Source organism: Rhamphochromis sp. 'chilingali', assembly GCF_963969265.1.
Source record: "Rhamphochromis sp. 'chilingali' genome assembly, chromosome: 21".
Lineage (NCBI taxonomy): Eukaryota > Metazoa > Chordata > Actinopteri > Cichliformes > Cichlidae > Rhamphochromis > Rhamphochromis sp. 'chilingali'.
In genome coordinates, this window is record NC_137949.1 from 15190352 (window position 1) to 15207560 (window position 17209).

The 17209-nt window shown below is 41.6% G+C and overlaps 2 protein-coding genes across 2 annotated transcripts; one reads left to right on the forward strand and one right to left on the reverse strand.

The window, feature by feature from the left end:
• The first annotated feature begins 3820 nt into the window (after window positions 1-3820).
• Window positions 3821-10458, forward strand: nfkbiab (nuclear factor of kappa light polypeptide gene enhancer in B-cells inhibitor, alpha b). The gene is made up of 6 exons (XM_080871719.1): window positions 3821-4155; window positions 5695-5800; window positions 5877-6087; window positions 6507-6595; window positions 6700-6960; window positions 7054-10458. The coding sequence occupies exons 1-6, from the start codon at window positions 3902-3904 to the stop codon at window positions 7087-7089; spliced, it is 957 nt and encodes a 318-aa protein (XP_080727845.1). The 5' UTR covers window positions 3821-3901; the 3' UTR covers window positions 7090-10458.
• On the reverse strand, window positions 10295-17054 carry psma6a (proteasome 20S subunit alpha 6a). Its single transcript, XM_080871721.1, has 7 exons — window positions 16870-17054; window positions 15435-15529; window positions 15227-15308; window positions 12342-12497; window positions 11529-11707; window positions 10838-10932; window positions 10295-10497 (listed from the first exon to the last, which is right to left on the reverse strand). Exons 1-7 carry the CDS (start codon window positions 16943-16945, stop codon window positions 10440-10442), a joined length of 741 nt encoding a protein of 246 aa, XP_080727847.1. The 5' UTR covers window positions 16946-17054; the 3' UTR covers window positions 10295-10439.
• Between the last annotated feature and the right edge of the window lie 155 nt (window positions 17055-17209).

Sequence of the window (17209 nt, forward strand, 5' to 3'; positions counted from 1 at the left end):
TGCCATGATTCAATATACTCTACCAATCCTGCCAAGAAGAGCGGTCAAATAAGCCAGACTTATACAAAAAGCTTGTTGATAGCTATCAAAAGTGTCTCATGGCAGTGCAACTTGCTAAGGCGTACTGACCTTTCCACCCTCGAAAAAGAACTGGTAAAAGAAATCATTAAAAGCTCAAAATGACCATAAAATTCATGCCCATGATAAGTGGATGCAAATGTTTGACCACAATGGCCTTTTAACAACACCTACAGTAAATTACTATTTACTAAAGTGTAGTTTACCATTTACTATGATGGTTATGTTAAAAATGTTGCACACAGGTCTGTTAAATCAGGCTGGAACGACAACTTGGCAACAGTTAGTTTGGGTGATCATCAAACCCCCATGAGCACTGGACCCTTAAAGGCCCCCGTGGCTGTTTCAGGAGGAAGTACCAGGCGCTCACTCACAAAACCTGGCACCAGGGTCGGGCCTCAGTAACTCTGTCTCCGTGAGGTATCATGATCCATTTATCCATTTTATAGTGAGGGAGGTCTGTGGTAAGGTGCATCCCTCTCTTACAAAGCAATTAATGAAATAAAAACAGAGCTTATCAGAGCTTTGACAACATGACGCCACCTTTCTTCCCCCAGGTTTCCCACTAAAAAGTACATTTTAGCCTTAAGGAGGTGATCTGGGCGAATGCTGATAACTCCTGCTGAAATTAGAAAAGCCTGAAAAAACACACAGACTGCACGGAGAAATCCAGGAATATCATTTCCATGTACTTCTTCCGCATCTCAGGCGGCTAATTAAATGTCTAAAAACATTTCGGAATTTTTTTGTACTGTTTTAAATGTTGCTTGTCTCAAAGTGTCACATAACACAGCTTCCAGTCAGCAGAGCCGCACTGGTTTAATCTGACTGATTTCCAGTCAAAGTGAGTAAGTTGCACTCATTCTAATCATAGCTACGCATATCAGGATTTAAAGAACACAAAGCAGCCCAGAGCTTCCCGTCACTGTTGATACACCGGGATGTGACAGAAACTGTAAATTTGTAAATGTAAAAATCGATAAAAGGTGTGATCTGACACATGCACACATGTGAAAAACAGCTTTGTTTTGTCGTGTTATTTTGTGTCAACTATAGTGCATTTCTTTCCTGCATTTATCTGCTTTATTATGGTTCAAACTGGGGACTTTTTATCACTAGCATTCAAAGCTGATTGCGATGGACAGTGCACACCAGAGTGGGCTCACTCACTGCTTTCAGTTTAGTTTCAGCTTTGGCTTTGACTTCTCTTGTATTGTTATTATGTGGGAGTATTTGTCAGAGGCCAAATGTAACAAGGTCAACTAAGTATTAGTTTGAAGCGAGGCACACAGCCAGTCTACTCCTCTTACTCATTCGGGTAAGGCGTGCATCTTGGCCAAAACTGTATACAGATTAGAATAAGTCCACACTGGATTGGCAGAAGCCTTGAGTTTCCTTCACACTCTCAGTAAAAACATGCATTAAAGCCCCATCATGCAGGAATAAAACAAAAGACCGTTCCTGCACATTTCTAATTTAGTTTAGTTTTGAAAATGCTCCCTTTAAACCTTTATAATTTAAGTTGATAAAGATGTTTTTCATGCCTAGTATCTATTTAAGTTCTAGGTAACTAAAATAGCCGTGGTCTACATAAAAAGCATGTACATGCAGTCAACTGTGGGTGTGCCTGCGGCTTTCGTTGTTTGTGGTTTCTGTAATTTTTCCATTCTCGCATCAGAACATTAAAACATACATGCACTGTAGATCACTTGTAAAACGTACCAAAATATGTATGCACAACGTGATGCACTGCAAACAATGCTGCATAACAACAGCTGCTAATGTGACAGTTTTTGCACAGAGAGCAAAGACCACGAGGTTCCCCGTCTAACTGGTCACATAGACCGAACAATAGGAGGTAAAACAAGCCTGGAGTTTCCCCGAGGCCTCCAGAACATCACGTTCAGCCTGTCGTCTGTTTTTAAAGGGAGAGGTCGAAGCCTCGTTGAGTCTCGCGGGTTTATCCAGAACTTGGAGTCCTTCCAGTTTATCTGCAGGAGAATGGAGGGAGGGATTTCATTCTTAGTTACTGAAGGCACAGAGGCAGTCTGTGGAAGTTTGATTCGCCTTAAAAAAAATCATCTGCAGACACATCACTCAGTTTAAAAATACTTAACAGGATGTTAAGTAGAGTTATTAGCGCAAGCTTGTAATCTCTGACCTCGATGCTTGCAGGAAACTTGTTTTTTTTTCTATGTATGCGTTAAAATTAGGATTACACAACAAGTAGAAGTATCCTTAAAAATGTCAGTGTTACTTTGGAATAAAGTATACTGTAAGAACAACACTTGATCATGTGGTCAGGATTGGAGGATGTTGGGGAAACTCCGCTAGCATGCGTGCTGGTTTGTGCTCATCACACTATGTTACCATATGATAAATGAAGTGAAATCACAGGGCGGTCACACTCAAAAGTTTTGAAGGAAACTCCTGTACCACCACTGTCTGCTGCAGCCCCCCTCCCTCGCTCCCTCCTTCAGGTCTGCAGCTTCTGTCGAGCGGTTTAGCAGAAGCATGCTAATGAAGGTGCACTTGAAGGCGTTTGCATGCGTGCATCAAGAGAAAAACACACATTGATCTGAACTCAACTATAAGATATTAAACTTTTAAAACTGTGCTTCTAACATCTGGGACACATTCAAGATGGTGCATTAGGGGCTTTTTTAAAGAGGGAGAAAAACCTTAAAAATAATCCAGGATTAAAAACATAAATATACAAGAAGAACCTGGAATAAAATGATTCTCGTTACACAGTGGATTTGCAACAAAAACTGATGCACAGAAGTCAAATCTGTTGGCCCCAATCACAAACGGGCTTCTTCAAAGTCCTTGTTTCTGACTGTACGATGGTAATTCAGAGCGAAAATCACTGGCATTTCCTTATTGCTCAGTCAGACTGCAGTATAATTTGATGAGTTTACCAACTGCAGTCATAATAAGCCTGACTGGAAACTTAAGCCATGTGGATTCTTAACAAATATATATATATGTGTGTGTGTGTGTGTGTGTGTGTGTGTGTGTGTGTGTGTGTGTGTGTGTGTGTGTGTGTGTGTGTGTGTAGTGGTCTCACATTTACCACTTTAAATCCCAGAAAATGTCCAGGTTTTTACTCCTAAATCAAACAGAATATTCTAATTTTTCCCCTTAAATGTGCCACTCTAAACCTAGAAAATTTGGGGTGGGGGTTAACGTGCATTTGTATTTTTCTCAGTTTACCACTTAAATCTCAGAAAATACACAAGTACTTTTGCTTGAAAATTAACTGCTTTAATCTGGGAATTTCTGAGATTTTCCTCTGAATATTCTTCACCTCCCCGAGCTCCATGTTAATTTTTTTTATTATCGTCATTATTTTCATAACACCAAATGCCCAACTAAAATTTCCCTTTCTTGAAGAATTACATCTAAAGATGTGTGGTGTTGGGCAGTTTCACTGGTGAGGTGCAAAACCTTTGATTTAATCAATTTGCATGACCAAGAAATGACTTTATGTTGCATGCATCCAAATCCAATTACTCACATAATTAATAAGTCTATAGGAATGTGAAATGCCCTGAAGGCTGTATGATTTATGCGCACAACATGCAGCCTGCAGAAGTATTTTCGCTCTCCCTGTGACAAACTGACTAGTGTATTTTATATGTGTCTCAACAGAAATCCCCTGTTGGAGCCAGCAATCTGTGTGCTGTGTTATTCTAAGTGACAGTTTTCTGGAAATCCCCCACCTAGCTGTTAGCTCCGCCCCGCTGCAGCCACAGAGCAGAGGGCATTTACTGCAGTGCAGCGCTGTCGGAAAACACAACTGAACGCACCTCGGACTAACATGGATCTTCACAGGACCAGTATATTAAACCAAATGGATTACAGTCGGGACTCAAAAGAAGGGAAAACGGCTCAGGCCACGGAGGATCGGCTCGACAGCGGTTTGGATTCCCTGAAGGAGGAGGAGTACCAGGCTGTGGCCGCCGAGATCCGCCGGCTCCAGCTGGAATGCGAGGCGCCGGAGCACAAGCAGCTCCCCGCTGCAACCCGAGAGCTGTACGAGTGGCAGACACAGATCACAGAAGACGGAGACACGTAAGTTTGACCCGGAATAAGGTTACCGAGCTCGGATGTTTACCAGTTATTTTCGGGGGGGTGCAACAGTGAGGCTAGGAGAAGGCCCAGCTCGGGTCTTGGAGGTAATTTGATGCCTTTCCTGTGGGGAATGTAGTTCTGCTCCAAGTGAGGCCTACCTTAACCCGAGTGGGGGATTAATTTTTAAGTAGCCAGGATTTTAGGGGTACCGAACGAGTGTCCGGTTTTATTAAGAACGGGTCAACCTGTGGTCAGACACGGCGCTGCTGGACGTAAACAAAAGGCTATTATCAGGAGGGAATCTATTATGGCCGCGGGTCAGATTGGGAAAGTCCCGGGCGCGTCACCAAGGAATCCAAGCGACGCGCGTTCCCGAGAAGTGAAAGAGGATGAAAAGAAAAATGTGAAAAAAGTACCTTAAATGCAGTGAGCGGACACTGGGGGCGAAACCCGATTCTCGAAGAGGCGCGTACGAGTTATTATTGACATTTATTTCAAGGGGAATAACAAAGCAGTCCCCGAAACCCAACTTTTATTTTAACAAAGTTCCTCCGCAGATGAATATAGTTCCTAGTGTTTTAAATGGGCTTACTGCTCGCGCATTAACACTGGGCCAGAGATAAGTTAAATAATCAAAGCAGAGTACCGGAAATATATGGAAGTACTTTTATGCCAAAATTATACAGGCAAATGGAATAGGTTTGTATTTTTTTTTTTTTAAAAAGTGATGCAAGTGTAGATGCTTAACCTTTGTTTACTTATGTTTGTTGCACAAATTCAAAGAAAAGTATAGCACTGACACATAATATATAATAATTCAAATTAAGTTTTCTGAAAGGCAAAATACATTTTAAACATTCTAATTATTTTCCTGCAAACATATTATTGAAAGTAAAAGCAGACACAAAAAAGCAATTGGTACCCACCAAAAATGGCATTCCCCAAAAGAAAAAGAAAAAATTTGTAATAAAAGTCCATCTTTGTTTATCAGTAAACCAGAAAGATCTGGACAATGCAGACTTGTTAAGATAAGAGAGATTACATGTAAGCAAAGTCACCCTCACAAGAATCTGGAAAAACCCTGGATTACCGTTGATAAACAGTTACTATGACACCCCTATGTAAGACATGTTTCTATTGGCCATTCTTGTTGAGTGAGTGCATTTTCTTTTTTGTGTAACAAATGTAACTCTCTATGCAGCACTATAGTATTTTACACCAATTCAAACAAAAGCATAAAAGCCAAGTTAGAGAACAAAGGGACACTTCTGAACTGAAGCTGTTACATCAATCATTTAAGTTTTACAGTTACACAATTTTACTGTAATCACAGGAAGTTACTCTATTTAGGTGTAAAATAAGTTTTTTTCCTTGTAAATTTATTATTACAAATATTTATGAAAATAATTGAGTGTTTTCTTCATAGTTAATACTTTTTTGTAACTGTATCTGATGTAGACGAAAAGGCACAAAGTTGTGTAAAATTTGCTTTTATCTTTGGTTTGTTACTTAAATTGTTTTATTTTTATGTTTCTGCAGGCTGCTCCACTTGGCAATCATCCATGAGGCCAAAGAATTCATCAAAACCATGATCGACCAGTCTAAAAACACAGACTTCCTCAACAGACAGAATGACCTGAGACAGGTATGCACAACACAGCTCTTAACACCCCACCTGCATCCGCCATCATGACATTACTAAAATACCTGTCCCTCTCCAGACTCCTCTCCACCTGGCGGTAATAACAAAACAGCCGGAGGTGTGTCTCAACCTCCTGGTGTCCGGCTGTGACCCCACGCTGGTGGACAACAATGGAGACACACCTCTCCACATTGCCTGTCGCCACGGTAACCTGCACTGCTTCAGCGTCATCACACAGAAAAGCCGACCAGAGCACCTACACACGGCGATGGCTGCCTGCAACTATAACGGTAAGTGATGCTTTCCTCGCCTGAGACACGTTAACATTTTAGTTTTTGGGTCCACTTGCTGTTAGTTAGCCCCGAAGACTGCAGTTAAGTGACCAAGAGGAGCTTAACCCAACCTATTATGCAGTAGTTAATGTCTAAATAAAAAAGGTGGACACCTCTCTTTAAGACTTTTGTGTAAACATTTTTCCGTTAAGCACTGCCATGCACACTCAGTATTTTTGGGGGGTTAAAAAAGACAGTAAATCAAATCCAAAAAAGAACATTGATATGAATGCATGTGTTTCACAACCCACACCCAGCAGTTTTTGCTAATTACTAAGAATAACAAAAGAATATGGAAATACATCTTTGTATTTCCTGTTGCAGTCTCGCTCTGGAATCAACTTTTAATTTTTCTTTTCCTTTTCTGTGTTGTGCAGGTCAAAACTGCCTCCACCTGGCTTCAGTGCAGGGTTTCCTCTCACTGGTGGAGAGACTGGTAGATCTGGGAGCTGACATTGATGCAAAGGTAACTTTCACCTCTTCTGTATGGAAAAAATAAAAGAATTCTTTGTTAATCTTTGTTAGTCTCTTTGTTAATACTAATGCCTTTGCCTCCTTGCTGTTTTACAGGAGCAGCATAACGGTCGCAGCGCGCTCCACCTGGCTGTGGACCAGCAGAATCTCCTCTTGGTCAAACTGCTGCTGAAAAAAGGAGCGAACCCAAACCTCCTGAGCTTTGGGGGCCACAGCCCCTATCACCTCACCATTGGTTTGGATAACTGGGAAATCAACAAAGAGCTGTACTCTGTGACCCATCCTGACCTGAGGGAGCTGCCAGACAGCGAGTCAGACGACAGTGACGAAGAGGAGCACATGAACTCTGACGATGAGGTACGTTTCAAAATCGTACAGCCGGTCTGGCACAAATGAAGTGTGTCACTAGTTGGTGTGTGACCATTTCTATTTCCTCCCATGTGTCTGCAGGTGAATTACGATGACATTCAGTGGAATGGACATTAGCAGGAAGCGAGAGGGCGGGGGAAGTTACAGAGACCAGAGGCTGTGACGGTGAAGGATGGACGGATGGGGGGGCACGGCACGTTCCTTACTTCTGCTGTGACGTGGATGACAACGATGGGGTCGGGCGATGCAGCGAGGTGACGTGACCGCTTCCAGGCAGCTGAGCAGGAAGAATTAAACAGACTGCCGGCGATCGCTTGTATTCTGTGGACGTCCATACATACGTGAAGATGCTCCTCCAGCAGCTCTGCTGTATGATAGTGTAAATGCTGTGTATACAAAGATGTATTTTTTATGGAAGCTGTGAATGTGTACAGTTGAGCAGGTTGTATATGTGAGACAGCAAATGGGTTCAGCACACTCCATTAAATTAAAACACTCATATTTAACAGTGAAAGCCTCCTGTGTGACCGTGTTATTTGTTGGGATGGGAATATTTTTACACGAGACATCAGAAGTAGTCGTATATGGCGTGTAATCGTAATCGGCAGAGCCTGACGGCAATAAAAATCTGCAATTACACGGGAAATGAATGTAACCACGTGGCCTCCTGCTGCCGTCACTGAGTCTGCTCGTATAAACGCTCCCATCAAAGCATGACAGCTCAACTTCACTCCTGACCGGACACTTCTTTGTTCCCTTTCTGATTTTCATATAATACAGGAAAGCGCTGATAACTCCTTTCCACTGAATGAGGAACTGGTAGTCAATTGAGCTGCGAATTCCTCCTTTTAGATGTGTGTGTTTGTATAGACAAGAGGCTTCGGGAATTTTTCTGTGTGTGTAATGAGGTCAATTGCCCTGTCATTTAAATCAGGAAGTTTTTCTGGAGGGTGTGGCTAAGAGGGAAGGGACAGGAAATTCCCAGGAACGGAACAATTCAGCTATTGGCGACATTCCTGCTTGTCATTCACCTTCCGAAGAACAGGAACAACAGGATGCTGAAGTCAAGTGACAGAAGTTGGGAAGGAAGGGAGCTGCGTGTAAAATAAATATCCACTGTCATTAAATTACTGCAGAATTGTGTTTAAACCTTACATTTTAATACTTTAGCAGACATGAAATATTTTCCCCTCCCTTACGCAAAAGAAAAAATGAACTAAAGTTCATGTTTATAGACTGTTTATAGTAAACCTTGGTCCACAAGGCAACCCAGGACTTTAATTAAAGGAGATGGCCACGGAGCCTGCAACGTATCAGAATACTGCGTCAGAGGGCAGCCCTGCACCTTAATACACAAGCATTACGTGAAGAATGATGCTGCACAAGAGTTTAATTGTTTTCTACTGAATAAGTCTTCTGCTAAGAGATATTAATTTTAAAAAAAAAGGGTATTTAGGCTATAAGTCACATTCTTACTCAACAGGACAAACAATTTAGCATCAAAACGACTGAATGAGCTGTTCTTAAAAAGACAAAAGCCTCATTGAGCGCAGGATAAATCTGGAAACAGAAACAGGGTAGATGTGTTATCACTTAACAGGGAGAATGAACTGGACCAGTACAGTTTTAATGTACTGTACATCTACTCAACAGCAGACAATGCTTTAAAATCAATATTAAAGTGATAGGCATATTAATGAATCAATAGCTACAATCAAAGGTAAAATGCATGGTGAGTATTATTACTCACCATGTACACTTCGAGTAAAAGTAGTAATGTTGATTTTATGGACTGGTATTCTGCTGGGTGGCCTCATCTGTAATCATACGGCATAAAATATCAGCAGATTTATGTTTAAAACACTAACCATAGCTTTTAAATAATTGGCATGGAGCACAAAGTATAATATTGTGTTTTTCACGTTGCATACTACACCTTACAGATGCTTGAACGCTTCAGAAAAGTAAAGAGAAAGAAAGGTTTCAGTGTGGACATCAAGCTTAGGCTTTGCACTTTTTAAAAGCAAGTATCCAGACCATTAACGACAATGGATCATCTCACATGTTCTTTTGCCTGAACTTTGCTCCATTTTCGGCCTAACCAGAGTAAACGGTGCCTCAGTGCTTGTTTACTTTGTACCCACAAAAGGTTGATCATGAGACTTAACACACAGACAGCAGTGGGCATTGTAAGCGTGAGGGTACTCGGTCTAATGGCGCTGCTGAGTGGGCACATAGGTCGCGATATGTGCAAAGCGACTGACCGCGGCAGGAGCGTTTCCAGTACTGGAAATAAACAGCAAAAGTCGGCTCAATTGGGGCAAAAATCCCAATCCCAATTATCTTGTTAAACACAGAGATCGTGATTATTTAAAATAATTTCTCCCAGACATCAGAAAATAGTGGATTCAATACATTTTCAAAGAAGATGTGTTGTTAGGCGAAACGATCAAATTAATGCAAAGCAGAATGCAGCACAATAATCGTTTGCATTAGGTGCAGTTCTCACTGGGTGTAAACAAACTGTGCTATACCTTCATGGGTACATGATACTCGCTTTGTATCAGGAAGCAGGCATAGTAAAGATCGTTTACTGTGGAAGCTGACTGTTCAGACATTTGCATTCTCACTTGTACACTCTGTCGAGTAATTTCGAGAGAGCTAAGAGCCGTCAGACAGGAATGAATGTGCGCAGAGAATCAAACACCTGTGTTAAATAAAAAGTGTGTTTAATAGAAGTGTGGAAATGTACAGCAGCTGCAGCAGAAGGGCAGGTAGATCAAAACACCAGCTTTCTAGTGACCTGAGCAGATTTAAACAGGGGTGTGACAATGACCTGCTGCTGTAGGAGAATTCCCACAGCTGTTCCCTGGGTTATCATCGAGTACAGAGCATGAATTTCATCCTGAAACTGAAGACAGTGCAGAGGGGAAAGCTTAAACACTGAAGAAGAGAGACACATATGTAAGTGGTAGCCCTGAGAAAAGATGGTCAGGAAGCACTGCCGAGCACAGTGAAGCTACAGGACCACTGAGTCCACATTTAAGAGGTATTGTGCTGTAAGTTGTAGTGTTACCACACCTCCACCTTCCAATCTGCTCATGTCACACATGTCATGAAGTCATTCAGGCTGAGCTGCTGCGCTGCGGCCGTCTGTCACATCAGCTGCCACGTCACACTTTATGTGTCACGTCAGGGACTGATCTGAATGTCCCGTCCACGATCTGAGACATTTAGCAGCTGGCTGCAGAAGGAAAACACAGGAGGGGGCAGGGGTTTGGGTACATGGATAATATCATGTCCTGTTTGTGACCAGATAGCATGGAGGGGTGGGGGTGGGGTTATCTGTTACTGTTCATCTCTTTTTGAAGAAGATGATACCAGCTCCTCCTTCATCTTCCTTCCAGCTGAGACATTTTGTGTGTTGATGCTTTTTACTGTTTATCATCCGTTCTTATAAAACCGCTTCACTCCCGCTCAGACAAAGTCATCAGGTGAGCATCGATCTCGGCCTCTGACAGAATCCTGGAACACAAACGCACAGTTATACGGTCATACTTTTTCATTCTGCCAACACACATACGGATATATCGAGAACAAGCTCCACATGTAAGTCCTTGCTTTGATCTCAACCTCTAGCTGTTTTTAGTTTTAGGGAATTTCCATTACAACACCGGCCTTTTTTTCTCAAATTATTTAGCAATAACCCAACACAGCCGACACATTACCGGCGTTTTAACGCTTTCAACTTTTTAATCAGCAACGGCCCGCTTCGTTCTGCAAAACTAATTTGATGCAGTGGCTGACTCAAGATCACGTTCTTACTCAAAGCTATCGAGAAGCTTTATTTCAGAAAAACACTCACTTGAATTTGGGCTCTTGTGCCGTGATGACTCCGATCTCTAGCTCTGAGGGCTTGAAGTCGATGGACAGAACAGTAGACAGGCATGAGATAGCCGCCTGTTTGGAGACAAAGGGGAGAACTTCGTATTTAAACATGATACAGAAAATTAAAGTAAAAGAAAAAAGTTATTATATATGCATTTATTATACATACATACATACGAGGGGTGGGCAACTGAGTTCAGCTAATGGAAGACAACAGTCCCAGTTTCTCATGTACCCACCTCTGATATAAATACTTTACCATATTAAAGAGGGTTTCAATAAGTCAGTATCTTTTTGATTCAGAGACCACAGGAAACCATTCAGAGACTGATTTCTAATTCCAACAGGGCTTGTTTGAATTTTTTTTCCAAAAATCAACAACCTTCCCTAACGTCAACTGGCTTGGAAAACACCAAGCAATTCACTGAAATTACCCCACATAGTCACAGCTATAAAATTCACACACGTTTCCTGATACGTCAATAAAAATCACCTAACTCCCCTTACTCGGCTGTCCAGAAAGTATCCTGTAAAATCCCCAACATTCCCGAAGCTCCATAGGGCGGAAACGCCCTGCAGCCTTCATCGTTACCGGGCCGTTTTTGGACAAAATTCCAGTGCAACAGAAAAGAATATGGAATTATTTTGTGTATTCTGGTGTATTTTACCTCTATAGTCTGCTCATAAGTCCAGTCCAGCTTCTTCTTCACTTTCTTCTCCAGGAAACTAGTGGCCTCTGTCTGTTTCACTCCGGCTGCCGTGGCCTTGAAGCCGCAGTAGTAGCCGGCTGGATCGCACTTGAACAGCTGTGGGCCCAATTCCTCATCAATCCCGATCACTATCATACCTGCAGGGTGGAATGAAAACAGGAGAGGACAAAAAAGAAAAGAAAGAAGTCATATAAAATGGTAAATGGTCTGTATTTGTATAGCGCTTTACTTGGTCCTAAGGACCCCAAAGCGCTTTACACTATACACAATTATCCACCCATTCACACACTGGTGATGGCAAGCTACATTGTAGCCACAGCCACCCTGGGGCGCACTGACAGAGGCGAGGCTGCCGGACACTGGCGCCACCGGGCCCTCTGACCACCACCAGTAGGCAACGGGTGACGTGTCTTGCCCAAGGACACAACGACCGAGACTGTCCAAGCCGGGGCTCGAACCGGCAACCTTCCGATTACAAGACGAACTCCCAACTCTTGAGCCACGATCGCCCCATTGCACACCACATTTTTAGACACGCAAAAAAAAGGAGAAATTTAACAACTTTCTGCATCAGATTTCAAAATACTGTGTAAACTGAAGCTTGCAGACATTAAGAAAATGCTCTGAAAAAAGTTTCAATTTCAGTTTTAATACATGGAGTGATATCAAAATGCAAACACACACACACACACACACACACACACACACACACACACACACACACACACACACACACACACACACACACACACACTAACACAAATTACGTACAGCAGCCTAGCGGTCTCATCTCTGCGTTCTGGGTGTAAACCTGGGAGATGTCGGCCATGCGTTTGCACAGCATGTCCACGGGCACCTCGTAGCCATACTTGTACATCCAGTTAGCCGCCTCGTACCGTGCACGCTGCACCTGAGACCTGCCATCAGCTGGACAGAAGGAAGGGAAAGAAAATCATGTCACAGCAGCTCACATCACTTTAAACTGCCATTTAAAACATTTGCTCTCTCACTAATGGGACACGGGCTTGTTTTAATAAATGAATTACTTTGAAGTGATACAGCCCTCGGGTCAGGCATTTCCCTGCAGGAGATCCGACTATGTTCATTTGTGTTTCAGTTCTGTTTAGTTGTGTAATATAAACATTTTTAGTTACAGCTCATGTGGTCTCCCTCTGTAAAAATTGAGGGCTCATCAAGGATCAGTCTGGTCAGATGAAGCTGTAACTTGGGCTGGAGGCCAGAATTATTTAAGTGCTTTGACTTTTTAAAAAATTAACAGCTGGTATGATATGGTAAGTTGGTCTCATTGGAAGTGGTAGCAGGCTCTTAGAGGTAGCTTTCTGCCAACCTTTTTAAGAGCTAGGTGTCTTAACAGGAAGCTTAGTTTAATTGTATACATCAGCATTGTTTTTCCAATACTAGGGTTTGTTGTGGATCATGAGATGAGTCAGATGAGACATTGCTTACTAGGAATAGTTATTGTAGCTTTAATCTGTAAATGGAAACAGACAAGGCTAGAAGCTCAGGATCACATCTATACCTAACGAGGGAGTACTGTATGGTGGGGACTTTCTGGACCTTCTGATTATTAAGAGTTCTTCTACCACCTCTGTTTAAGGTTACAGGTTAGTTATTTTCCAGCTTAGCTTTGTTGAATCAACACAGAGCTACGCCATAGTGGGCACTTACACTTGTGTGTTCGAGCATATTCCTGGCTGAGTGCTTACATGGACTGCTAGAGCTTTGAAAAAGAGAAAATGCCATGTCTACACTGCTATTATTGCATTACAGTTAATAATATTATAGCCAGAGACGTCAATCCTCCTCCTGAATGTCAGCAACACAAAAGAGATGTGGGTTGACTTAACATCATGTGGACAGCTACAGGTACTTTGGTGTAAACTTGAGTGACAGACTGCACTGGAGGACCAACAGCGATGCTGTGTACAAGAAGGGGATAAGCAGATTCTACTTTCTGAGGAAGCTCAGATTGTTTAGTGTGCGGCAAGAGGTTGGCTATCTACCAGTCTTTGGAGTTACATGGATAAGGTTAACTGGTAGTTCTAATTTGCCCCTAGGTTTGAATGTGAGTGTGAATGGTTGTCACTCTGTGTGAGCTTTGTAACAGACTGGCGCCCTGACCAGGATGTACTTCTCGCTAGGATAGGCTCCAGGCCCTCTCTGTGAATTGGATAAGTGGGAGAAGATGGATGGATAACTGTTGTATATAAAATTTTGTGCTACCTAACATAATAATGCCTTCATTATGGGCTTGCATACTTCTAACCGTGCTGTTTTTATTACACTATTTGAATTTCTGTTCTTGTGGGATCAATAAAGTATCTTTAATTTTTCTAATTTTCTGTGTTTACACAGCACGTTTACTACCAAGCAGATCAATCACAGTGTTGTTGATTGTTTTTCTGGGTTGGTGCACATCCAGCTGTGCCACTGCCGATTCATGATTAGATGAAATCAAACTTTATGTAGGCAGAGGCTGACATTAACTTGTTGTCTTAATATGTTGCTCTTAAAGGTTTCATCAGCCCCGAGACTGGGAATCTCCAGGATGTGCTGGAGCAGGAGAAGAAGCAGTACAACCTTTGTGGTTTAGTTTTAATTGCACATATCAGCAGTTTTTCCAGTACAAGCATCTGTTGTGGAACATAAGTCAGATGAGACACTGCTTACCAGGAATAATCAGTCTCATTATTTTTTCCATTCATTTGTACTTTAGTGTGTGATTTCATCATGCGACTTTTACCCACTGTTATGTTATTATTCTATTAGTGTTCAGTCCTTGTGTGCAGTTTCATCTTAAATGTTTTTTTTAATATAAACCATAAACCTGCCACAGATTATTGATGAATATATGTATGTGTGACTAAATCTGGCACTTTAATGACAGACCTGAGTTTTCATATTAAACACTGCCGCTTCTTAAATAAAACCCACAAACAGAAACAGATGTAAGCTTCACATGACCCTCATCTGTTTACTCACATACAGCGCTGTTTGTCTTGTCTTTTTCCTGTACTTAAATCTGCTCTTCCTTGTTCTACAACCTTTATTGTCGACTGAAAAAACACATTTTTTTTATACACTCTGTCTCAAATTTCAAGCAAGTGTTTATGTGCAGTTTCTGGAAATGTCTTGTGTTCTTCTGCAAGCTTAGCTGCATGCCACTGAAAAAGTTTGCATTATTTGAAGTATAATTTGTAACTCAGTAACTCTGAATAGTCTGCAGGAAAGAAGAGGATAACTAAAATGTGCAGCTGCAACATCATGAGGAGAGTATATTGCAACTTCAGTTACACTATATTACCAAGACTAGCTCCTGAGAGCGATTCATTCTTTCACAAATGTTTGCAGAAGCAGTCTGCATGTCTAGATTTTTTACACCTGTGGTCATAGAAGTGATTGGAACACCTGGATTCCTTGATTTCAAATGGGTGAGTGAATACTTTTGGCAATATAGAGTATATCTGTTACCTTAACTCCAAATCACAACTCTGCTAATACACTGGAGGCTGCATCAGGGCCAAATCAGCCCATTTTCTTATTATTTTATACAAAAGAAACAAAGAAGACTGGAGAAAAAAAGCTTAACATTGTCCCCCATAATAAGAGTAGATAATAAGCTTCCTGCTGCTTACCAGTCATGCCGGTCATAACACATCCTATGTTCTCTGTGATTTTGAACAGGTGTGTGACTGTCGCAGCGTCCAGGAGCTTGTCCTGAGGAAGACACAAAGAAAGGCGCCCCTAACAGATGAACTCGCCACACGGGCCACCATCGATACACCAATCAAAATGTCGTTTTAGGAATCGGATCACACGAATGTGAAAGAAACGCAAACTCACAGGAACTTTCTTCTGCGTCACAACTACAGCACAGTCCTTCCCTCTGACGGCCACAGAGGTCAGTCCGCCCTGGTTTATCGCTTTAAAGGCATACTCTGAAGAGTGAAGAGAGGCAGGCAAAATGAAATATACACAAACTTCATGACTGAACATTTTAAAAAAGTAACAAACTAGCTACTTGTTCTTCTTATCAGTAAATTGATGATGATTGTTAAATGACCTGTAAATTTCACTTCCTGGTGTCACAAATACATCACTCTTTGAGGTGCTGATAAAGAAAGGCACCTTTTACTTATTTTCTTTTTCATTTTGCTTCTTCTCTTTCTTCAGTGCTAACACATCGATGTCAGATTCTTTTGACAAAATATTTCCATATCTTCATGATTAAACTGAAAGCAATTATAACTCACACAAGAGAATGAGGAAACTATTTGTTATATGTTATTCAGTTCTTTACATTTGCTTACAGTTTCCTTGTTTCACTTAGCCTTTAAATAGAAACACAAATTAACGCTTTATAATTTATTAGAGTTATTATGATTTTGTGTTTTTCTTTCTATTAATTTGAAATTTTGTTTTCAAGTTCTTGTAGTTCAGTTTCCAAACTACAGTTATTTGTTGAATTTTTTGTTATCTGTCTGTGATGTAGAATTTGGAGACGTGGCACTGAAAAAATGGGCCAAGCTGGAGGTGGCAGAGCTGGAGATGCTCATATTTTCATCCCAGAAGATTAAAAATGAGTACATCAGAGGGACAGCTCAGACTGTGGTTTGGCGACAAAGTCAGAGAGGCAATGCTAAGATGGTTTGGACATGTACAGAGGCGAGATAGTGGATACATTGGACAAAGGATGCTGAAGATGGAGCTAGCAGGCAGGAGGAAAAGAGGAAGACCTCAGAGAGGATTCATGGATGCAGTGACAGAAGACATGCAGAGATCTGGTGTGACAGAGTAGGATGCTAGCGACAGGGTGAGATGTGGATCTGCAAAAGAACAAAAATGACTAATGCACATTAATGCATGCTGCATGTTCGACTCCCCTGCTTTAAGAATTTTAGAGAGATGCTGTTAGAATAAAAACAATACTCATATAAACACATGCGCATGCGTGGTCCTGCCGGCCGTATGGACCTTAAGCTAGAACTAACGTTTAATTTAGTCCCCTTTATACATTATTAGCTAGCTTTTACTAGTCTATAATTGCAGCTAACTGAAATGTTTTGCTTTAATGATATGACTCATTAGTTGCTCCGTTAAGTCGGATTAACTGCCTCAATACATTTAATTAATTTTCATAATAGCTATTTTCTTGCCACACTGCCCTGTGGTGACATATTTAATCAGCCTTGAGCTTTGTGAGTAGCTGCTGTTAGCCTGCTAGCAGGCAGTGATGACAGAGCAGGTTAAGGTTCTGTTCGGTTCTCTTATTACTGACCGACTTGGTAGAGCCTTCCCTCCGGGGAGAAGATGGTGATGTGCCGGTCAAACCCCGCACTCGACCCCCGGGACATGACGGCAGGAAATAATTGAGGTAAAGTGGTCTAGACCGAATCTGAAACTAAACTGAGGTAAAAACAGAAGCAAAACATGGCACGGTTCTGCACCGGAAGCAGACGAGAGCTTTCATATCCGGGTCAACTGTCTGTAGTTTTTGTATTTTTATTTTTAACAAGTAGTTCAATCAGGTGGTGTATTCGTAACAATATCAAAATATATTTCTTGACAATTACAGAATATGACGTTTGTGCAATTTTCTTTTTGGAGTAAAGACAAAA